Source organism: Copadichromis virginalis, linkage group LG22 (genome assembly GCF_057382275.1).
Source record: "Copadichromis virginalis isolate Kocher_CV1m ecotype Utaka linkage group LG22, C_Virginalis_male_GT1.1, whole genome shotgun sequence".
In the NCBI taxonomy this organism is placed as follows: domain Eukaryota; kingdom Metazoa; phylum Chordata; class Actinopteri; order Cichliformes; family Cichlidae; genus Copadichromis; species Copadichromis virginalis.
The window spans coordinates 2,429,537-2,453,588 of NC_140638.1; the positions used below are offsets into that span (position 1 = coordinate 2,429,537).

At 41.3% G+C, this 24,052-nt stretch overlaps 2 protein-coding genes across 4 annotated transcripts; both read left to right on the plus strand.

Annotated features, from left to right (window-relative positions):
• LOC146682372 (CD209 antigen-like protein A) lies at positions 1-4,629 on the plus strand. Its single transcript, XM_085445609.1, has 7 exons — positions 1-217; positions 940-1,053; positions 2,539-2,577; positions 2,658-2,762; positions 3,018-3,157; positions 3,412-3,524; positions 4,252-4,629. Exons 1-7 carry the CDS (start codon positions 55-57, stop codon positions 4,370-4,372), a joined length of 795 nt encoding a protein of 264 aa, XP_085301735.1. The 5' UTR covers positions 1-54; the 3' UTR covers positions 4,373-4,629.
• Positions 4,630-9,368: 4,739 nt separating this feature from the next.
• On the plus strand, positions 9,369-18,646 carry LOC146682373 (low affinity immunoglobulin epsilon Fc receptor-like). 3 transcript variants are annotated; one of them, XM_085445599.1, is made up of 7 exons: positions 11,951-12,556; positions 12,878-12,994; positions 14,480-14,569; positions 14,655-14,717; positions 14,973-15,112; positions 17,428-17,540; positions 18,269-18,646. In XM_085445599.1, exons 1-7 carry the CDS (start codon positions 12,400-12,402, stop codon positions 18,387-18,389), a joined length of 801 nt encoding a protein of 266 aa, XP_085301725.1. In that variant the 5' UTR covers positions 11,951-12,399; the 3' UTR covers positions 18,390-18,646. The 3 variants fall into 3 exon arrangements, with proteins under 3 accessions (XP_085301724.1, XP_085301725.1, XP_085301723.1); XM_085445598.1 differs by lacking the exons at positions 11,951-12,556; positions 12,878-12,994; positions 17,428-17,540; positions 18,269-18,646 and adding exons at positions 9,369-9,701; positions 10,908-11,018 and having other exon boundaries at positions 14,973-15,849; XM_085445597.1 differs by lacking the exons at positions 17,428-17,540; positions 18,269-18,646 and having other exon boundaries at positions 14,973-15,849.
• Positions 18,647-24,052: the final 5,406 nt, after the last annotated feature.

Sequence of the window (24,052 nt, forward strand, 5' to 3'; positions counted from 1 at the left end):
CACAACGGTTAGAGTGCAGTTTAAGCTCCTGCTCAGTGTCTCAGTCCTCTCAACATGTCCTCACATATCTATGCCAAACCAGATCTATCAAAGAAGGTGAGAAACAGCAGAAAGGAGGACGGAGCAGAGTGGGAGCAGAGGGAGGTGGATATCTATACTACATGTATCTACGACAGTGCAGACTTTGCTCACACTGGAATTCAATCACAAGGAGGAGGTAAGTCACCTGTAATAATCTGTTTGCTTCCAGTTTGTTACAGTCAGCTTTTAATCCCAATGAACTGCAGCCCATCAATCATCTCCATGTGCTGTATGAACCTTTTACCTGATTTGCTCTTTTCTTATGCAGCATGATTTCTTCATATTACCTGTTTATACAGTTGGCTCTGCATAGAAAACACATTTAGACTTAATGATAAACCAGCACAGTGGATGGTTATGGACAACGCTGCTGCTTTCAGGGATGTTCAGACAATGTTTGTAACTGTTACTCAAATACTATCTGCCTGCTGCTGAGCTCTGTGTGCAGGAACAGCTGCTAGCTTTCAGACACAAGTGCAGTTTCAGAAAACGTATTCTTTCTAAACAAGACCGCTTCTTCTTCTTTTTTGGGTTTTTTTTAATAAAACAAAAGTAATGATATCAGGTTAGAATATGTTTGACAGCTAATAAAAACAGTATGTGTATGATAAAAAAATAAAGAGCCACTTAGAATATATTACTCTAAAATGTAAGGTCATAAATGACCCACTCTATAACTTTAGTCAGTTGACGTCTTGCATAAATAGTTTGGTTGGTTGAGGGTTAATCACAATAAAGATATATTTTGGTATCTGATTCTTTTGTGAAGTTGAGCTCATCCAACCACAACCACAGGTCTATTAAAGGCAGAGTGACAGGAAATGACCACAAACCAACATCTGCACTGTTTTCTAACAGGACCAAAGACTAAGAGTCCTTCAGTCCAGAAGGGCTCTTTCAGATGTGCTACACTGGGTCTAAGAGTGCTGTGCCTCCTGATGTTAGCTGGGATCATCATCCTGTCCATATGCTGTAAGATAAGATACAACCTCTGAACTTCTCCTGCAAATGAATGTATGACTGATACTGAATCCCAGCAGCCAACAAACATGCAGCTTCACAACCAGAACGTCTCCTTCTGCCACAGCAAATACAGGAAGTACATGAAGCCAACACAGAAGCAGCAAACACTGCAGTTCCTTTAATGACCACTGGAGGCTGATGCTGAAAGCGAGTCAGTCCCCACAGACTCCCATGTTAAAATGAGCACCTTTGCTGCAGTAAAAACATGTTTCCATTCAGGACCAAATGAGTTTTGGTCTCTAAGGATAGTTTCCTCTTCATAAAAACTGCACGGTGGCATTTTAAATGGAATTCTCTGATCAATAATATGAGCTGCTGTGTGGTACAGCCTGACCAACACGTTGGTTTTGCTGACTGAGCTTCTAGTATTTCATGAGTCTGTTACTTAGCACTGATTAGCAGGTGTGTGTCTGTGTGCATGATTCCTGGCTCATATCTTGTGTGTGTTGTGGAGTGAATGTTCTTGTTGTTCCTTCAAACTCTTCACTCAACACGGTGATTCTGTGATTACATCAACAAAGCAGACAGGCAGCAGCATCTGCTGCAGACTGATGCAGGTGCAGCCACACTATGTTAGACAGTGGCCGTCTGTCATTGTGCGACTAGTTAGTTCACTTGGTGTATTAAGCAGGTAGCTAACAAGCTAATGTTAGCTCCATTCATCTGCTGGGATATATCAATGAATCTTTTTTTATTACATCAAATCACAACAACAGTTGCCTCGAGGTTCTTTATATTATCAGGTAAAGACTCCACAATAACAAAAACAACAACACAGAGAAAACTTCCAGCAGCTGCTGATGTTTGGATTTTAAGGTGGTTTGATTCTATGTTTTAAATCAGTTGATGATCTTCAGCTGACCTTTAGCTCCTGGTGGAGCTGTGACAGACTTAATGCTGGATCAGCAGAAACATCACAAATCTATGATGTGAGAACAGAGACGCCTGCAAAAGGACGTCTGAAAGCAGGAAGTTCCTGGAAGCTGCAGGAAGAAACATTTATTAATTATAAATAAGCAGAAAGAGGAAGTGTTGAAGCCTCAGAGCAGCTTTGACTGAATGTAAAAAGACATATTTTCAGTGAGAACAGGCACATGTCACATGAGTCAGAATCTATTCTTTCAAAGCATATAGATAACATCTCTGACTACAGGTGTAGAAATGCTGTTTGACTCTTCACCTTCTTCCTCCACACTGAAGCACAATTATTCTGAATCTTGTCAGTGGTTTTTGTTCACAGTTGATACGTATTTAGCTCATCAGATTTCCTGTAGTTCTAACACCTCCACCCACAGGACATGTTAAAGAACAATGGCTGCAAGTTTCTGACTCTTATTGATATTTGACAAAGCAGAGGAAGAAGATTATTTCTGTTCAACGTTTCACTCATTTTATTTTATTTTATTTTATTTTGGTTTCACTGAAATATTTCAGATGCTTTGAACAAGAGTGAGCTCCAGGATGAACTTCAAGGTAAGCAAACACCAAGTTCTTATATCACAGATATATTTGTAGAACATTTTAACTTAATTTGAATCTTTTTTCTTCTAAAGGCACAAAAACCAGCCTGACTCAGTTACAGAGCCGTTATGATGAACTGAGTAAAAACCACAGTCAGCTACAGGAAGAAGTGAAGAAGCTGAAGGAGACGATAGAAGGTAATAAAGTTTGAATAACTGATAGAAAACATCAGTGTTACACAGTGATAACCTGATTGTGTCTTTGTTTTGAATCCTACATGTTTGATGCTGTGTAACAGTTTCTCTGTATAAATGTAAGTTTCAGTTCATTATGAATAAGAGAGAAAACCTGAGTTTAAATGAAGCATTTACAGGGAAAATGACAGGAACCAAAGATTCATGTGATACAACAGGACACAAAGTCTGTCTTTAAAACATGTGTTTGACTTTAAGAGAAGTGTCCAGAAGGATGGAGGAGATTTGGAAGCAGCTGTTACTTTAAATCCACTGAGAGTGAAACTTGGTCTGACAGCAGGAGAGCCTGTCAGGATAAAGGAGCTGATCTGGTGATGATAAACAGCAGAGAGGAACAGGTGGGTGTGTTTGTTCATGTCTGTGTGATCTTTGATGGAGCTGACAGTCCTCTGTTACTTGTGTCTTTGACCTGCTGTCAGTCTGTGACCTGCTTCCTGTCTCCACTCTGATGGATTTCTTTCTGATTTCTGCACAATGGAAGAAAAGTTTCATCACAGTTATTCTTCCTTCAGACATGTTCACAAGATGATGTCACTACAACAGAAGTGCTGAATTATGACTGGAGACAATATTTGTGTCTCTTCTCAAACAGGAATTTGTCAATGAACTGAACCTGAGAGGAGAGTCCTGGATTGGTCTGAGATCCAAACAGACATCAGGAGGATATAAATGGGAATGGGTGGACGGATCAGCGCTGACAGAAAGGTGAGACATTAGTTTGTTTCTATTCCAGAGTTATTATTTAGAAGTGAAACATGGATGTTTTGGAAGATAGATCAGCAATACATGAGCTGAGCTATTTTCCAACAGCCCCACAAACTGAATGTAAAGAAAAGCAGAAATCCTCCTTTGAATGAACAGCTGTGCTTGAACTCTCTTCATCTGCAGTCTGTGATGACGTTCAGTTACAACAAGTCAGTTTGAAGGAATCAGGATTGAAACATGTTCAAAGCAGCGACCGACACATTTCACTTTGTTCAATTTGTCTTCATGTTTTTGTGCTGTAATGTTTCTTTTCTCACAGAACAAAAAGTGTTTCAGAGAATTCCTGTCTCTTCTTCTTTGGTGTTTGTAAAACTTCAGAACATATGAAGGAAGAAGCTTCAGTAAATATGACCTGATAGACACACATTTCAAAGTGATGTCTGTAAACAGCTGACAAACAGTTTCAAACAGCAGAAAGTCAGCTCTGACTTCTTTTTATTCTCCATTTTTACAGCAGGAAGATTTCATATTCATCAAAGCTTGAAAGCTGTTTTAGTGTGCATGATGATTCTCAGAGAAAAGTCTAAAGGAGGGAAAGTGGGCGAGAAACCTGGGAAAGAAATACAGCAAATATTGGAAATATTCCAAAAGAGACGCATATTTATATGAATGTGACAATAGTTATGAGTTTAGTCCAGTTTCATATCAGATTTGATCTCTCTGACAGGTTCTGGGCAGAAGGATGGTCAGATCCTTATTCTGGAAACCGTGGAGCCTGCTGTGACAATAATAGGAAATGGACGGGGTCATATGATCATGAATCAAAGACCTTCATCTGTGAGAAATGAGTTTGGTGCTTTGATGTAAATGTTTGAATAATCCAACCAAAGACACCTCACTATGAAATGTCCTGCATGAGCCTCAGACTCAGCTTACAGTCTTTACTTGTTCATTCTGCATCATATATTGATTACATATATTGTCCCTCTGTGCTCTGTGCTGTACAGTAAGGTTGGAAGTCATCCACACAAAACCTTGAAGTACTTCATTACTCTGTAGTTCCAGCAAATTGTTCTAATAAAAGTCAAAGTGCAGCTTGTCTTTACTTTGCTTTACTTGGTTTATTCATCAGCCTGTTGGTCCTAAAACTACAGTAAATGTCTTGTTTGTAAAAGTTCAGCAAAAAATATGTTTGATTAATAAGAATTTTAAAGGTTCTGATCAGCTGGAACATCAGAAGGACATTTTTAAACCTCTGTGTATGTGAAAGTGACAGAAAGACATTAAATGTTAATTGTGTTATGTGAGTCATGTATATTTAGTTTTGCATTTTATATGGAAGTTGTATTTAATTTTTGTATGATGGATTTGAAAAACAAATATTTCATATAAAGCTTTAAGTGTTGATGACTTTAATTACAGATAAAATAACTTACTCAGTAACTTATTGGTTGAATTGTAAACGAGAGAAAACGGCTTCAGAGCTCTAAGTGTCGCTATATTAAAGGTTCAACATTTAACTTGGAGACACTTTGAAATATTTCAAAACTAAAAAACATCAACAGAATATGAAGAAAACATCTCTGACGTCACGTTCAACACATCTACATATGAACTGAAGTTAGCATCCAGCTGATGTCAGCCTGTACTCTCATGTAATACCACTTTGTACCACAAGAGGCTGCAGTGAGTCAGCATCTAGTCTGCACTGAGCTCACATTTGTATAGTTGTTGTTGCACTACAGCATTAGGTCAGACCACAAGTGTGTTGTTCTTTTACAATAAACAGCAACAATCAGAAAGTGTGTTTGGATTGACAACAACTGTGATGACACATTATAACCTGTTATTAAAGTTCTGCCCCTGCTTTGATCAAATGTGGGTTACTGCTGGTTAGTTAGTGTGACTTCATACAAGCCTGTGTGTTACACCAGTGGAAGAAGCTTTTCCTTCATCAGTCTTCTTGTTTCTTACTATAGGGCTGAACAGCTACACTAACACTCTCTGGCTCTATGCTGCCCCCCTGTGGTCACAGTTGTAGTCAGTGTTGGTATGAAATGTTTGAAAGCTTCAGCACCACAGACAGCTGCAGGCAGCTCCACCCTCTCTGTACCATGTCTGCAACCTGTAACTTCAGTGTGTTCATTTAAACATTGAAATAATCTCTGGCTGCACATCGTTCTGCTTTTCTTTAAAAACAAAAACGGTTAAATAGTGTAAAATATGTAAATGTACAAAAGTTAGTGGTCCCAGAATAACTACAACTTTAAATAATTATAATCATAGCAAAGTTTGGCCTGATGGTGGCAGTAATGGAAACATTAGAGTACCACCATCATCACTTTCATTTTACCACATTTTATTTGAAGAACACTCAAGGACACTGTACACAGCAGAATAATAAAAGCAACAGAAAAGCAGGCAGTTTACACAATCATAAAGTCATAAGGCATAAAACTAATTTAACATAGCAGAGTGGAGAGGTTATGTGGGATAAGCTATTTTGAACCAGTGAGTTTTTGTCTAGACTTAAAGAGAGAGAAGGAAGAGATATTTCTTAAATCAGGAGGTCGTGAACTCCAGAGTTGAGGAGCAGAGCAGCTGAAAGCCACGGCGGCAAGACAGGGGGCGGGGCTAGAGAGAGAGAAGAAGGAGATCTAAGACACCGAGACGGGATCATCATCAGAGATAGATGATGAACAGCCTTAAATGTGTACAAAAGTATTTTGACAATGATGTGATATCTAACTGGGAGTGATGAGATCTGTAGAAGGGGTCCTGGTGATGATACGAGCAGCAGAGTTCTGGACACATTAAAGCTCATTAATGGATTTTTGAGTAAGACCAAAAAGAAATGAATCACAGTAATCGATCCGAGCAGTAACAACACTGTGAACAAGAACGGCAGCGGCACGTGGAGTGAGGAAAGGACGGAGACGATTAATGTTGCACAATTGAAAATATGCAGACTGAGTAACATCATTAATGTGTGAACTGAACGATAGAGTACTGTCGAGGATGATACCCAAACTTTTCACAGAGGAAGAAACGGAGACCGGCGAGTTATTGATCGTTATAGAGAAACTGTTGGTTCTGGATAATGTTGATTTAGAGTCGACCAAGAGAAGCTCAGATTTGACGGTAACAGCAGTCGGTAAGAAGATTTTTACCCAGAACTAAAATGAAAACCAGAGAGCAGAAACGTAAAAGAACAAAAACAATGGTGGGGTTGGCCCGGAAGCAGAGAGGAGAAGAGGCTCAGAACATGTGGACAGTATGAAAACGGAGGAGATGAAAGAACGTCTCTGGAGGTCGGACGTGTTGCTAACAGTGGAGGGGCTGCTTTGAAGATTGGCTGCAAAGGCAGAGTTTCTCTGGAGACTTGGAGGCAGACAGGAGCCCTGCTGGGGCTTGGCTGGATAACTCAGAGGACTCAGGATACTCGGAAGTTACACCTCCTCCAGCTTATCCAAGGGAACATCAAGGTGTTCCCAGGCCAGCCAAGAGATCTAATTTCTCCAGCTTGTTCTGGGTCTATCCAGTGATTCTATCATAGAAGCATGAACAGGTGGAGACGGAGGCTGCAGCCTGACTGCTCATCAGTTACCTGCTGAAGTTCAGGGTCTGGCTGCTGCGCTAGTTATGGTGTTCTTGATTACAAAAGCACCACAAATAAACCAGGAAACACTAACTAGAACACACAGCCGGAGGGATGAGGGAGATCATGACAAGTGTTGGAGTGACTTTGTTAAAAATTGTCATTGTTGTGCTTCGAATTGTGAACCTTGTTTAAACTGCATGATTGAAGATATCCTTGTTTCTGTTCTCCTCCCTGCATGTAGGATGGTGGGGGAGGCTACAGCTATAGTGTTCAACTGCAGGCACATTCCAGGTAAAGATTCTGGTTTCCTTATTTGCTCGGGAACGTCCACTTCCTGTCCTTCATGGGCTCACCTATGCTTGTATATGGGGGAGCATTAAGGGGGTTAAGCCATATACAGGGTGGGGGGAGATGACCCTTTTATGAATAGGGATGTTGTTAAACGGTTGTAAACAGATGTTGTGTAGCAGGAAGTCACGTTTACAGAGACACACACACACATACAAACACATTCACAGTGTGTGTTCTCTGAATAAAAGGCTGCGAGGGGAGTTTGGAGTTGGCTACAGGGAGCTTGTGTCAGTTCTGGGAGGCAATCTCCCCTTGCAAGCAAACCGTACCAGTGGCTCTTGTGTTCTGTTTGCAGTCTCTCGTGGTCTGAATCCAGCAGGGTCGTATGTTCAGACCCAACAACAAGCAACACAAGGGAATGCAGACAATGAATACAAACAATAAGGGAACAGACCACAGGTGGGAACAAAGAGCAGAGTCTAATCGTCAGTTTTACTCACAGAGGGAGGATAGTAGGAGCGTCGTCTCCTCCGGCCTGAGGAAACAGGAGAGTTTGGAGCTGCTGATGCAACATCATTCCAGCTGAGGAGCCTGTGATGAGCCGGCCCGTAAAATCTCCGGCGAGCAAAACGGCATCATCCAGGTGGAGTCGGCAGCTGGTGATAGGTTGTTGCTCCACGTGAGAAGGAAATCTGCACTTTTTTCTTCTTGGTGAAGGAAAAAGGGAAACCGGATAATTGAGCCTCTGATGTCCCCAGACAGGAAACTCTTTGAGGATCGAGGTGGAAGAGCTTATGAGGAGGCAGGCCAATGAGCGGGCAGCGGAGAGGCTGATCAACAACCGTGAGCAACCAGAGATGGGTGGATGATGCCCACTTTCAGCTGCAGAGCATCAGGTGCAGGCAGGGCAGCAGGTGGACGAACACGGCGTCTTTGAGGACCCCTTAGAGCCCGGTGAGTACCACTGAAAATGTGCTCCTACCAGGGGTGAGCCAACGCTTCCACTTCAGCTTTTCCTCAAGAAAGGAAACGGCTACTTGCTGCCACTTGTAGGTCGGAGTCTGCTGCTTTATTTTAGTGCTCGAGATCTCCTGTCATGTACCGCTGTGTGAGGCAAGGCAGGATAGCAGATAAAATGTGGGAGTCGGAGACAGAAACCAAACTTAAAGACAATTTATTACTGACTACAAAACACCATAACTAGACCAAGAAATACTAAACAGACGAACACACAGCTGGAGGGAATGAAGGAGGCTGTGAGAAGAAACACAAGGGAACAGATCACAGGTGGGAACAAAGCTGAACATAATCAAACTAACGAGACCAGGAAGCAAAACTAAACAAGATGCACACAGGACGAGAGACTGTCAGAGTAAAACAGGAAACAGCAGAAACACAGAGACACGACTGGGGAACAGGCCAATCAGCATGGAGACAAGACTGACTTCACAGAGAGATACTAACACAGGAAGAGGGCGGGGACACAGAGGGGGGATGATAACACAAAACCTGAGGCTAGATAACAAACTAAGACCTGGGACACAAACAGAGACACAACAATCATGACCAAAACTTCACCTCAGAACATGAAATGAACCAGAATCAGACGTCAAACACAAACGCTGGCTCACAGACCAGGACCATGAGCCTCCACACAGAAAGACTCCACCCAAAACAGGAACTCTCTTTCTGAGAAGTGATGGTGCTCACCACTGCAGCACCACGCTGCCCTGTTAGTTTCTGTGCTGGTAAAAATAAATAGTTCACTCTGACATATTTCCTGTGTCACAAACACTTCTTGTCTCTGCTGCTTCGATGTACTTACAGTTTGTAGAAGGCAGCGTCTAACAAAGCCGTGTTATTACAAACATACTGCAGCTGCTGAGTTAAAGCTTATTATCTCTGTGATAGAAAATATTAAAAACAAAACTTCTTTCAGTGTTTTACATTCTTGTAACTGAACTTCAGATCTTGTTGAATGTTGTTTTCATTTGTACATAACTGACAGTCTGACGCCTCCTGACGTGTCAGAAGAACTGTGACTCGTCCTGTTTTACTTCCTCTTTGTTTTCTCGTCAAAGCTGTCGGACTTAAAGACACAGACAGACGGTGAAGCTGCTCAAAGATCTTTCAGCTCAAAATGTCTACAGAAATTCAAAGTGTTGAAGATTTCAGGGTGAAATACAGCAGAGGGTCCCAGGAGGATGGAGGAGTGAGAGAGCAGAGTGAGGTGGAGGTGTTAGATGATGGAGAGCAGCACCCTGACGTTGGCCTACAAGAAGCTGGTAAGCAGGAAATCATCAAAGTGACAAAACCAAAGAAAATGTTGGTGATGAAAGTGTTGTTCAGTGTCTTTCAAAGCTCTGATATCCGACCACTTTAAGACATATTAGTGTTCGTGTCACATGTCCCCAGAATATGTTTCCAGTCCAAACTGGCACACAGATCATTTGTTGCACTGGGCCTGTTTACTCCCAGTTAGGAGCTCCGTTTCTAACCGTCTGACTGTTTCAGTGTCTGTGGCTTCAAGTCAAACTGGTTCAGCTGCTGCTCTGCTTTCAGGAAGAGGTCTGTGAGTGGCAGAGAGAAGCAGCCAATAGGAGCAGCACAGCTCTTTCTGCTTCCTCTCCAAGTGATAACATGACTGTAAATACAGCCAGATTGTCCACACAGTCATTGTTTTAAACATATGTGAATGTCGAGTTTGTCCGACAATGTTGTGCTTCCAAAAATGCGTCTTTCAGAGGTGCAGAGCAGCAGCTTGGTATGCAGCTGCAGTGTGTTAGCAGCTTCCCCCTGTAGTTAATGCAGCACGTTTAAATCAGTAGTTCATAGTTGTTCTGTGGTCTGACAACAGGAACAGAAAGATGCAGATTCATTGTGAGTTCAGCTGCATCAAAATGCAGTATGAGTGAGTGTAGAGAGGAGAGAAGCAAACTGATGGAAACAGCTAGCAGAAAGCTAACTGAGTGTAACTGAAGCACAAACACAGAGTAACACACACCCAGCACCACTCTGTTATAAATCAGCTTTAAAGTTTCCACAGTTCATGGTTGTTCCTCAGCATTACACTTTCCTCACAGCTCTGACCCGCGTGCAGATGATCATCATACAAACTAATATTCTGGGACTCTCCTCCATATTTGTCCCTCAGGTTTCTACACTTCTTTCTACGTTCCCTCACGTCCATCAGGATAGTTTTGCTCATTTAGTCCTTATATTGAGAGGAGGATTGTTTTTCTCTCACTGATCTATTCAAAAGCTGCGACCAAGAAGTGGCCAGAAATGCACCGACCGATCACAACAGCTGGAATGGACTAATGTTACTTTGTCCTTGTTTGAGTTCCTGTAACTTTTAACAAACTCGACTGATTTGTTTGGTAAATCTGATTTACTTTCTACTGGGATCATTCCTACAGTGAGGATTAATAAAAAGCTCCAAAGTCTCTCATTAGTGCTTCATAAATGGACTTTTTGTTTTATCTTTGTAGATGTTCACACCGAGAAGAAGCTTCCAGCTGTGAGAAGAAGCTGGTTCAGAGCTTTTGAAGTGAACCTGGGAGTGCTGTATCTGCTGATTGTGGTGGGAATCATGACACGCTGTGAGGAATTTGATTCCAATATGTTAGATGTTTGATTTTGAACATTAGAAGTGAAATGATTTGATGCTGCAGACCTGATTGTGTTTAGTTCCTGTTCCCACACTGCAGTGTTTCTCCTACTTCACTGGAAAACACACAAACAGCAAACTTGTTACTGTAATGTTATTGTAGGGTCGACCTCACAACATAAAGCACCTTGAGGCTGTTGCTGTGATTTGGAGCTGTAGAAGTCAAAGTGAATTGAATGATTAAGACAACGTGTGTCCTCCAGTTGGACAAACCTCCAACACCTAAGTAGCACACAGGTGTAATCCTAGTCAGGTGCTTTCAGTGTGGAGGAGCTCCAGCTGGGCTCATCACTCCCACACATCCTGGAGAGAATGAAGAGCTCGTCCAGTGCTGCATGACCAGGATGGAAACCACACTGTTGCTCTGAATTTGAGATTTCACAATTGGATGGAGTTTCTCCTTCAATATTCTGACATAAACCTTCTCAGGGAGGCTGAGGAGTGTTTGAACCCACCAGCCCAGATTTACAAATCCAGAGGCCGAGTGCCCGACTCTCATGTAATGTTGCAGAGGTGTGTTAACCAGGACGGCCCAACAACAAGGAGTATTTCCTGGTGACCTCACAGTAAGATGTGCAACATTTAAGTGCACTGTAATTTCAAAAAACTTTTCCTCCTTATGTTGGACACTTTTTCACACAAGTACTTCTGTATTCCTTTGAAAATCAAATCAAAGATCTCAAAAAATGAACTGCATCAGTTTTCCTGAAAGTGCAAAATGTAGAAATGAAAGGAAAAGTTACAGTTTAAAAAACTTTAAAATCTTCGGTCAGCAGTGAAGCTAAATTTAATTGTTGTTCATTTAAAGAGTGTTTGAGACGTGGTTCAAACTTTCCACATCGACTGGATGAACCTCAACAGTTCAACAGTTTGTTTCTCTATAAGGCAACAGCAAGAAAACAAACTGTAACTGACAAAATAACATTTCCTGGGTCGAACCAACTGTGACACTGAGGTGTGACTGTGTTTGTGCTTTTATGTGTGAACGTTCAACGTCTTTAGAAAAAGAAGAGTTTATACATTTTCTGCTTTATGCAAACTCAGTCAAAAGCTCAACAAAGTACACATATTGTACAACACAGAGTTTTATCTGTAGTTAAGAGAAACACAAAATGCAGTTAAGAAATTTTTATGCAAATTAATCACACGGTCTGTGTTTCCTTACACGCTGCCACTTCCTCAAAGCTTCTTCCTGCCTGAAAGCAGACAGAAGGCTGGACAAGAATAAAACAGCTCGATATCTTCCAGGGTCAGTACTGCAGAACTGTTAGAGTACAGCTTAAACTCCTGCTCAGCGTCTCAGTCCTCTCAACATGTCCTCAGATATTTATGCCAAACCAGATCTATCAAAGAAGGTGAGATACAGCAGAAAGGAGGACGGAGCAGAGTGGGAGCAGAGGGAGGTGGATATCTACGAGAGTACAGATGAGATCAGAGATAGTTATGATCATTTTCAGTCACAGGAAGGAGGTAAGTCAATTATGAATCTAAATGTACTTCCAGTTTGTTACAGTCAGCTTTTAAAGCCAAATTACTGCAGCCCACCAAACATCTGTTTCTCCATTTGCTGTATGAACCTTTTTAATTTAAATTCTTTCCCACAATAGTTTGTAAGTCACTTATTGATTAACAGGAACTTCTTTCAGTCACAGCGCAGATGTTATATTTCCTTTGTTTTTTGGCAACCGACCCTTTTTTGACGTTAAGCTGATACAACCACAACCACAGGTCTGTTAACCACAGAGTGACAGGAAATAAGCACAAACCAACATCCACACTGCTTTCTAACAGGACCACAGACTCTGAATCCTCCTTCAGTCCAGAAGGGCTCTTTCAGATGTGCTACACTGGGTCTAAGAGTGCTGTGCCTCCTGATGTTAGCTGGGATCATCATCCTGTCCATATGCTGTAAGATAAGATACAACCTCTGAACTTCTCCTGCAAATGAATGTATGACTGATACTGAATCCCAGCAGCCAACAAACATGCAGCTTCACAACCAGAACGTGTCCTTCTGCCACAGCAAATACAGGAAGTACATGAAGCCAACACAGAAGCAGCAAAAACTGCAGTTCCTTTAATGACCACTGGAGGCTGATGCTGAAAGCGAGTCAGTCCCCACAGACTCCCATGTTAAAATGAGCACCTTTGCTGCAGTAAAAACATGTTTCCATTCAGGACCAAATGAGTTTTGGTCTCTAAGGATAGTTTCCTCTTCATAAAAACTGCACGGTGGCATTTTAAATGGAATTCTCTGATCAATAATATGAGCTGCTGTGTGGTACAGCCTGACCAACACGTTGGTTTTGCTGACTGAGCTTCTAGTATTTCATCAGTCTGTTACTTAGCACTGATTAGCAGGTGTGTGTCTGTGTGCATGATTCCTGGCTCATATCTTGTGTGTGTTGTGGAGTGAATGTTCTTGTTGTTCCTTCAAACTCTTCACTCAACACGGTGATTCTGTGATTACATCAACAAAGCAGACAGGCAGCAGCATCTGCTGCAGACTGATGCAGGTGCAGCCACACTATGTTAGACAGTGGCCGTCTGTCATTGTGCGACTAGTTAGTTCACTTGGTGTATTAAGCAGGTAGCTAACAAGCTAATGTTAGCTCCATTCATCTGCTGGGATATATCAATGAATCTTTTTTTATTACATCAAATCACAACAACAGTTGCCTCGAGGTTCTTTATATTATCAGGTAAAGACTCCACAATAACAAAAACAACAACACAGAGAAAACTCCCAGCAGCTGCTGATGTTTGGATTTTAAGGTGGTTTGATTCTATGTTTTAAATCAGTTGATGATCTTCAGCTGACCTTTAGCTCCTGGTGGAGCTGTGACAGACTTAATGCTGGATCAGCAGAAACATCACAAATCTATGATGTGAGAACAGAGATGCCTGCAAAAGGACGTCTGAAAGCAGGAAGTTCCTGGAAGCTGCAGGAAGAAACATTTATTAATTATAAATAAGCAGAAAGAGGAAGTGTTGAAGCCTCAGAGCAGCTTTGACTGAATGTAAAAAGACATATTTTCAGTGAGAACAGGCACATGTCACATGAGTCCGAATCTATTCTTTCAAAGCATATAGATAACATCTCTGACTACAGGTGTAGAAATGCTGTTTGACTCTTCACCTTCTTCCTCCACACTGAAGCACAATTATTCTGAATCTTGTCAGTGGTTTTTGTTCACAGTTGATACGTATTTAGCTCATCAGATTTCCTGTAGTTCTAACACCTCCACCCACAGGACATGTTAAAGAACAATGGCTGCAAGTTTCTGACTCTTATTGATATTTGACAAAGCAGAGGAAGAAGATTATTTCTGTTCAACGTTTCACTCATTTTATTTTATTTTATTTTATTTTGGTTTCACTGAAATATTTCAGATGCTTTGAACAAGAGTGAAAACAACAAACTTCACTTCAAACACAATAAACTGAACCACAGTTACAACGAGCTACAGACTGAACATCAAGGTAAGAAAGTTTTTAAAATTAACAAGAAAATACTAATGTCAGATAAAATTTATATTTACATTTTTTAACATGTTTTTTTCTACAGAAACAAAACGACTCAACAGTCAGTTACAGGAAGAAGTGAAGAAGCTGAAGGAGAAGATAGAAGGTAATAAAGTTTGAATAACTGATAGAAAACATCAGTGTTACACAGTGATAACCTGATTGTGTCTTTGTTTTGAATCCTAAATGTTTGATGCTGTGTAACAGTTTCTCTGTATAAATGTAAGTTTCAGTTCATTATGAATAAGAGAGAAAACCTGAGTTTAAATGAAGCATTTACAGGGAAAATGACAGGAACCAAAGATTAATGTGATACAACAGGACACAAAGTCTGACTTTAAAACATGTGTTTGACTTTAAGAGAAGTGTCCTGATCGATGGACGAGGTTTGGAAGCAGCTGCTACTTTAAATACACTGAGTGGAAAACTTGGCCTGACAGCAGGAGAGCCTGTCAGGATAAAGGAGCTGATCTGGTGATGATAAACAGCAAAGAGGAACAGGTGGGTGTGTTTGTTCATGTCTGTGTGATCTTTGATGGAGCTGACAGTGAGTTACAAAGTTCTTCATACTGTGAATTAAAGCCACACATTGATGATAAGTATACATGTGCAAACATACAGACACATAAACAAAGCAGCACATTCATTCCATCAGAAACACAACAGTTAGAAACTATGGAGGAAAATAAAGGGGAAAAGATTGAGGGAGAGCTAACCTGTAAAAATGAGTTTCAGCCGTTAACAGTCAGCTGACCTGATAGTCTGAGGAAGGCTGTTCCACAGTTTGGCTGCAACAAGCTCAAAAGCACGATGGCCTCTGGTGTTCAAATCAGAGCGAGGGACAGTTGGGAGACGCTGATTAGATGATCAGAGAGGCCGGCTGCAGTGATAAGGTCCAAGAAGCTCTGCTATATAAGCAGGGGCCTGTTCATGCACAGCTTTATATGTTCATAACAGGATTTAAAAGAGGATTCTGAATTTCACTGTAAGCCAGTGAAGAGAAGCAAGAATAGGTGAGATATGAGACTGCAGGCCAGGTTTTGTTTGCAGCCTTGCTGCTGAGTTCTGCACTAACTGCAGACCAACTATGGAGGACTGAGAAATGCAGGTGAAAAGTGAATTACAATAATCAGGCAGGAGAAAGTATGAACTCAAAGTTCCAGATGATTGAATCACAGTAAAGATTTGATCTTTGCAATATTTCTGAGCTAAAGGAAACAAGACTGGCTGACCTTTGACATGTGAGGCTCAAAATGATCTTTAACAGGTGATTGGATGTTACTGGTGAGGGGGACGATGTACTGACTGACCTCCTCAGAGAAACTGAGCCAAACAGCACAACTTCAGTTTGAGATGAAGGAAGTTTAAATCCATGAAGTGATGACAGAGAAGCATTCACTGAGGCAGGAGAGGCTCGACAGAAAAGCATTAGTGTGTGTGTCATCTGCACAGCAGTGCTAGGAGATCCCATTAAAACCATTAAGCAGGTGTCACAGGGGCAGCATTTATAAAGAGAACAGAACTGGTCCAAGGACTGAGGCATGTGGGACTCAGATGAGGACACACATTGATTAATATGAAGTATCTGTTTGATAAGTATGAAGAAAACCATGTGAGAGCAGCACCAGTGATGCCAGTTTGTAGTGTGTTAATAAGAGGAGCACCATCAACAGTATGAAGGCTGCAGAGAAGTCAAGCAGGACTCAAATGGAGTCTTTATCCCAGCGCAGAAGAATCTGGTTAGTAACTTTCATGAAAGCTGTTTCAGTGCTGTGGTTTGTCTGGAACCAGGTTGGAATTGATCAAAGATCTGAAGGAGCTGACGAGCAACTTGATTTAAAACAGTGGGATGTAAGGAGGGTTGATCCCACTCACAAAGACTCTGGCTGTTTGAAAGTCAGCTGAAATGAAAGCGACTGGTTTCTAATAGAGAGAAGTCAGGGGGAGATGGCAGCAGGAAGGAGTTTGAACTCCAACAACAGAACTGGAGGAGAGACTTGGGGCGGTTGAAGAGGTACAGACTTGAACTCTGACCTGATACTGTTGATGTTGCCAGTGAAGAAATCGAAAAATGTCCACAGTCATTAGAAGACATGGGAGTGACAGCAGTTTGTCTCTGGGAAGACAACACTGACTGTAAGCCTGTCAAAGATGATACATCTGTGATTGGATAGTAGGTCAGACATGTGGAAGGTCAGCGTTATGTGTGGGGCCGACAACATGATGCACTACATGAAATGATGCTGCAGTGTTCATCAATTGTGTGACAGTGTTGTTAGAGGGATCATCAATAAGTAAATTAGACTCATCTACTAAAATGACTTTATGAACAATAACCGATGAGAGAAGATTAGAGAATCCATTCAGGAAATGATTGCAGGATTTGGGAGGTGGATCGATTACAATACAGCAAACTGGAGATTCACATTGAATTATGAAGGAGAGGAATTCAAAGCAGTTAAAGAACCAGGATTAAATGGGAACCAGTTCAGATGATCCTTAGAAACCAAGTCAACACAAAACATTGAAATAACAGAAATGTTATAAAATGAGAGAAATCCTCATAATCCAGATTATTTTTCTGATTCAATCCAACTGAATCAAATGATTTGTTAACACTGATTCCACTGCAACACTGACTGAGCTACAGGAGGAGCTGATATTCATTGATTCTTTGGCTCTTTCTGATTTCTGCACAATGGAAGAAAAGTTTCATCACAGTTATTCTTCCTTCAGACATGTTCACAAGATGATGTCACTACAACAGAAGTGCTGAATTATGACTGGAGACAATATTTGTGTCTCTTCTCAAACAGGAATTTGTCAGTAAATTTGCAGGATTCTCTTGGATTGGTCTGGAAGCCAAACAGACATCAGGAGGATATGATTGGGAATGGGAATGGGTGGACGGATCAGCGCTGACAGAAACGTGAGACATTAGTTTGTTTCTATTCCAGAGTTATTATTTAGAAGTGAAACACTGATGTTTTGGAAGATAGATCAGCAATACATGAGTTGAGCTATTTTCCAACAGCCCCACAAACTGAATGTAAAGAAAAGCAGAAATCCTCCTTTGAATGAACAGCTGTGCTTGAACTCTCTTCATCTGCAGTCTGTGATGACGTTCAGTTACAACAAGTCAGTTTGAAGGAATCAGGATTGAAACATGTTCAAAGCAGCGACCGACACATTTCACTTTGTTCAATTTGTCTTCATGTTTTTGTGCTGTAATGTTTCTTTTCTCACAGAACAAAAAGTGTTTCAGAGAATTCCTGTCTCTTCTTCTTTGGTGTTTGTAAAACTTCAGAACATATGAAGGAAGAAGCTTCAGTAAATATGACCTGATAGACACACATTTCAAAGTGATGTCTGTAAACAGCTGACAAAACAGTTTCAAACAGCAGAAAGTCAGCTCTGACTTCTTTTTATTCTCCATTTTTACAGCAGGAAGATTTCATATTCATCAAAGCTTGAAAGCTGTTTTAGTGTGCATGATGATTCTCAGAGAAAAGTCTAAAGGAGGGAAAGTGGGCGAGAAACCTGGGAAAGAAATACAGCAAATATTGGAAATATTCCAAAAGAGACGCATATTTATATGAATGTGACAATAGTTATGAGTTTAGTCCAGTTTCATATCAGATTTGATCTCTCTGACAGGTTCTGGGCACCAGGACATGAGAGTCCCCGTTCTGGTTACTATGGAGTCTACTGTGACCGTGATGGGAAATGGAGACGGTCATCTTATTCTCATTCAATGACCTTCATCTGTGAGAGATGAGTTTGGTGCTTTGATGTAAATGTTTGAATAATCCAACCAAAGACACCTCACTATGAAATGTCCTGCATGAGCCTCAGACTCAGCTTACAGTCTTTACTTGTTCATTCTGCATCATATATTGATTACATATATTGTCCCTCTGTGCTCTGTGCTGTACAGTAAGGTTGGAAGTCATCCACACAAAACCTTGAAGTACTTCATTACTCTGTAGTTCCAGCAAATTGTTCTAATAAAAGTCAAAGTGCAGCTTGTCTTTACTTTGCTTTACTTGGTTTATTCATCAGCCTGTTGGTCCTAAAACTACAGTAAATGTCTTGTTTGTAAAAGTTCAGCAAAAAATATCAAATGTGGGTTACTGCTGGTTAGTTAGTGTGACTTCATACAAACCTGTGTGTTACACCAGTGGAAGAAGCTTTTCCTTCATCAGTCTTCTTGTTTCTTACTATAGGGCTGAACAGCTACACTAACACTCTCTGGCTCTATGCTGCCCCCCTGTGGTCACAGTTGTAGTCAGTGTTGGTATGAAATGTTTGAAAGCTTCAGCACCACAGACAGCTACAGGCAGCTCCACCCTCTCTGTACCATGTCTTTCTTAAACAGAAATAAGACAAAATAGAAACAGTAGAAGAAAATATAAAAGGCCAATTCAAATATAAAATAGACACAGCGGTCTGCAGCATCAGCAGAAGTGATACAAACAGGTGCTGAGATGCAGTGAACATAGAGCAGCATTATTATTTTCAGACTCGTGGATGGGAAATAATACATACAAATACATATTTAGATATTTCTTTTACTGCATGTTGACTGTTTATATGAAATATATTTATATAAATCACAAAATAAATAGCTGGTGTCTAATATGTGTTTTCAGCGCCTAAAGTGGAAACTGGTGAGGAAAATGTACTCAAAACAAGGCTTTACTTGCACAGTCTCCCCATCAGTTTATCAACAGACGTCTCAAATAACAGAAAAAATTGACATACAAACATGGGGGGATCAGACTGAAAGACCACGCTGCATTTTAGATGAAGCTGCTGTCCCAAATACTTCCATGTTAGAACTTTGAATCTTTAGATATTTCAGGGTATTTCAATCGTTTCCCACATTTCTGAACACATTTAGAATAACGACCACAGCACGTCTTATATTTTCAGTGACCAATCTAAAGTCTGCAAACATTTTCATGCACCAGCACATCACAGAGCACAGATGATATCATCACATCTGTCAGGACAGAAAGACTAGCAGCAGTAAAAAGTACTGCAGAGTCTCAGGTTTGTGTTCAGCCCAGGCTCTGTGCTGCAGCTCAGCCCCTCTCTCCCCACTTTCTGTACTGTTTCAATGGTCTCTGTCCAAAAACAACACTGAAGAAATAACTATGGGAGTAGTAGAGTTCATAAACTCAAATCATGTATGAATAAATAAAAATATAACATTAATACATGCTGTATAATTTGTTAAATAAACTTTGGACAAACCCAGAAAGTTGATTCTGTTTCTCTGCATGTTGTGTTTTGTTTTAATTTGAATCATGAAATATAAAAGTGGTGCAGGGGTTTTGGTTTTTCAGGCCTAGTTTGGACACCACAGTCCTGCAGACGAGGACTCAAAATTTTATTACAGACACAACAGTGCAGGTCCAAACATACCTGAGTGAACCAAACAGTGGAAGACTGAAGAATCCCCACGAGTACTGGGCAGGACTGAAAATGTTCATCCCAACTTGTATAAACTTGCTGTTGCTTCTTCGGCTACACCTGCTTCATCTGTGAGCTGTGAAAGGGTTTTTTCTAAATCAGGTGAAATCATCTCAAAAAAAGAGAAACTGACTGAAGCAAAACACAGTGGAAAAGATTTTATTCAATAAAAATAAAAGGTTATTATGATATAAAAATAAATTACATGTTGTATCATAAAGATCATAAAGACAGATTAAGATTATATTTGGAATTTATGTACTGCCATCACAAACATTATTCACTAATTCTATTCTTTCTATTCTATTTATTCTATTCTATTCTATTCGTTCTATTCAAAGCTTCACACCAAAGTTATGTCATTATAATGTCTTTGCCTGTTTTACATTTATTGTCCACTTGATGGCACAGTAGAGCAAGTGACACGTCATGAAGCGTCGGCTCATAAGTGGCCAGTTGGATGGAAAGCTTCAGTGCTTCATGAAGCTTCATCTTGGCACCACTAACAAAACCTCAGGCAACACATTAAACTAGAAACTAAGAAACTGGGAAACAACTGGGAGGACACAGAACCCATGAAATTCACAGGAACACAGCTTGATGGGACAACATGACAGAGACCAGAGGGAGACAGACAATATTTACTCAGGAGGAGATTAGTGCAGAGTGGACACACCTGGGGAACACAGCTGAACAGAATCTGACTGATGAGACATGAACACCAATATAACGCACACAAAATGGGAGATTATCAAAGTAAAACAGGAAGTAACAAAAACACACTGAGACTCAGATGGCAATATGTGAACTTGACACTTTAACTGTGGATAAACAGACATGAGGACATGACAGACTGAGGAGACAAAAAAAATAAAATCAGGAACTAGAAAATAATTATCCAAAAGAAAAACTCAAAAACTGGGTCATAGACCCAGGACTGTGACAGCATCAGTGTGCAAGCACAGTGAACACAGAGCAGTAACTGTTAGTAAAGCACAGCTGTGACTCAGCTATCTGAGCAGAAAGGTGAAGGAAGAGGCATCAGAGTGTAAGAGGACATGCACATCTACGACAGTACAGACGATATCAGAGATAATCAAAGAGATTTTCAGTCACAGGAAGAAAATGATGAAAATGTTTAACTCTCGTCTGGTGTTCATATTTTTGTTACTCAGCCAGTGTTGACAGGTCTGGTGGCCCCACCCCCATTATTGTCATATTAAATCAATACATTCATAAATAATCAAAACGCTCCTTTTACATCCTCACATCATTTGTATAAAAGCAGTTTGATCAAAGGTGGGTTACTGCTGGTTAGTTAGTGTGACTTCATACAAACCTGTGTGTTTTCCTTCATCAGTCTTCTTGTTTCTTACTATAGGGCTGAACAGCTACACTAACACTCTCTGGCTCTATGCTGCCCCCTGTGGTGACATTTCATGATGATATAAAATATTAATATTAAACAAAAAGTTTGCAAATGCACATATTTAAACACATTGAACTATGGAAGTTATATTTATATTTAGAGGCCTAAACATCTAAAAATGGTCTCATATTATTTTAGTCACAAAATGTTTCAGCTTCACTTCTATTTGATTCCAGTCTAAGACATAACTGTCAGGTTGAGGTGTGGAAGAGAGGGAAGGACTCGAACGCAGGACTCAGAATAAAAAGAAGTCTTTAACATCCAGATATTTAATGAACAAGAGCGAGCTGGAGATCACAGAGGGACATACAGGGAACATAACAGATGTCTCAAAGAGACAGCACTTTATACACAAACAGCTGATTGGAAAACAGGACACAGTTTTGGGGGGGAGCTCCCAATTCTTACTAAAGAGTTCAGTGCATTAGTGATGGATCTATTAAGGTGGGATAAAGTTTTTACAACAGCTCTCACAAATCTTTTCCAATATGGTTTCAAATCTATCAGGACTGTCAAGAGCAGCTTTGTGATAAAAACAAATATCTGTGATGGAGAGGTAATCAAAGAGTGTCATGCTAAAATGCTCTGGGAAAAAAGAATCCTTTGGGAATGTGCTCTTCACCAGGTGAACTGTGACAACATGAATCAGGATTACTGAGGGAAATCTGGAGTTAGTTTATTAGGGTTGAAAATTGAAGGCAGCTGTTTGAATTATTTTATTATACACAATGCAAATGTGCTCATATGAGTTGGCACTCTGTCTTTCGAAGGTCGAAAGCTTAGAGACATAGAGTGCACGGGGACTTTGCAGCAACGCTTACATACACATGAAAATGGTTTCCTGTAAGTCTCTGGGTGTCATGGTCCTGGTCGTTGACCCAGCGTTTTGTGTTCATTTTGGTGTCATCTTATGTGTTGTGTTCATTCTTATTTTGTATTAGTTCTTAGGGTTTGGTTCGTGTGGTTAGTGCTTTAGTGTTCTCCCTCCTGTGCTCTGTTCGTGTCCCTGAGCTTGTCTTTGTGAATTTCCTGTTTTACTTTGAAGGTCTGTGTCTGTTATCACTGTGATGTTGACCAGCAGGCGTTTAGGAGTCTTGTAAGGGCGGCTTCAAGATGGGGTCCGCCATGCTTCAGCATTTCGGCGAGGATTTCGTCCAGGCCTGCGGCCTTTCCACTCTTGAGGAGTCGGATCGCTGTCTTGACTTCAGTGATGCTGATTTGTCCGATATCGACAGGAAGAAGATCCATGGAAGGTGCCAGGTCTTTGGCCTCGAACCGTTGGGGTGGCTCAGGTTGGTTCAGAGTATCGCGGAAGTGTTCGACCCATCGTTGGTCTCTTCCTGTTGGTAATTGACTTCATCATGCGACGATCAGTTGACCAAGCTGGCATCGGTGTGCCCATGGAACGAAGCGCGTAATCTCACTGACTTGGACTTCGCAGATGACATCGCCCTGCTGGGCTCGACTCAGGAAGACCTCCAAAAGTTGACCGCGGCCCTGCAGAGGGAGGCAACGAAAGTTGGATTAAGAATCAGCACCAAAACAACCAAGGTACTCCGAGTTGGCTATGCACGTGCCCGCATTCCTGTTATGATCAATCAACAACGTGCTGAAGAGGTGGAGAATTTTACATATCTTGGCAGCATCATCTCGAATGACGGGGTCTCTGATCGGGATGTCGACGCCAGAGTAGGGAAGGCAGTTGGTGTCCTGCGACGTCTCCAACCTATTTGGAACTCGACCTCCCTGAATGTTAGGGTCAAGATCAGACTACTGAACTCTATCGTCTTCCCTACTGCACTTTACGCTAGTGAAACCTGGCGCTCAACAAGTGCAATTATTCAACACCTGAATGTGCTTCAACAACGTGGCCTGCGGCGAATCCTGAGAATTTCCTACCGGGACCGAATAACAAATGAGGAGGTCCTACGAAGAGCAGGCACCCGCCCATTAGCCGATGTTGTTGCAGAAAGGCGCTTCCGCTTTGCGGGACATATTTTACGCCTACCCCCTCATCGCCCAGCTAAGATTGCCATGGCATGGCATCCACGCACTGGCAAGCGAAAGCAAGGCCGACCAAAGACCACATGGCGTCGAACATTTATGGACGATCTGAGAACTGTCGACATTGCCTGGGACGAAGCTGAAGCAGTCGCTGCTGACCGACATCGATGGAGATCACTAGCTGCCCGATGCGCCGCCCGGCGTAGGAGGAACTAAGTCTAAGTAAGTCTGTTATCACTGTGTCAGCTTGTGTCTTCCTGTCGTCTTGTGAATTAGGTTCAGCTGTGCTCCCCTCCTGTGTGTCATTACCTGATTACCTTGTGTTTGTATATATAGTGTGTGCCTGCCTGTGTTCCTCATCGGTTCGTCTGTGTTACTCTGTTGTTCTGCAGCTTTCTGCTCCACAGCCTGCTCTTTGTTCCCAGCTCACCTCCTTATGTGTTTCCCTGATTGTGACCTTGTGAGTTACGGTTTTGTGTTTTGTTATTTTTAGTTCTCCCCAGTTTAGGGTTTTGTTCAGTTCCGCCCTC

What these genes read in the sequence shown, in the direction of transcription:
- LOC146682372 (XM_085445609.1), top strand. Translation starts at nt 55, where the DNA reads ATGTCCTCACATATCTATGCCAAACCAGATCTATCAAAGAAGGTGAGA. An exon ending in AATTCAATCACAAGGAGGAG is followed by an intron (nt 218 to 939) that starts GTAAGTCACCTG and finishes GTTTTCTAACAG; the next exon opens with GACCAAAGACTAAGAGTCCT. An exon ending in GCTCCAGGATGAACTTCAAG is followed by an intron (nt 2,578 to 2,657) that starts GTAAGCAAACAC and finishes TTTCTTCTAAAG; the next exon opens with GCACAAAAACCAGCCTGACT.
- LOC146682373 (XM_085445597.1), top strand. Translation starts at nt 12,400, where the DNA reads ATGTCCTCAGATATTTATGCCAAACCAGATCTATCAAAGAAGGTGAGA. An exon ending in CATCATCCTGTCCATATGCT is followed by an intron (nt 12,995 to 14,479) that starts GTAAGATAAGAT and finishes GAAATATTTCAG; the next exon opens with ATGCTTTGAACAAGAGTGAA. An exon ending in GCTGAAGGAGAAGATAGAAG is followed by an intron (nt 14,718 to 14,972) that starts GTAATAAAGTTT and finishes TTTGACTTTAAG; the next exon opens with AGAAGTGTCCTGATCGATGG.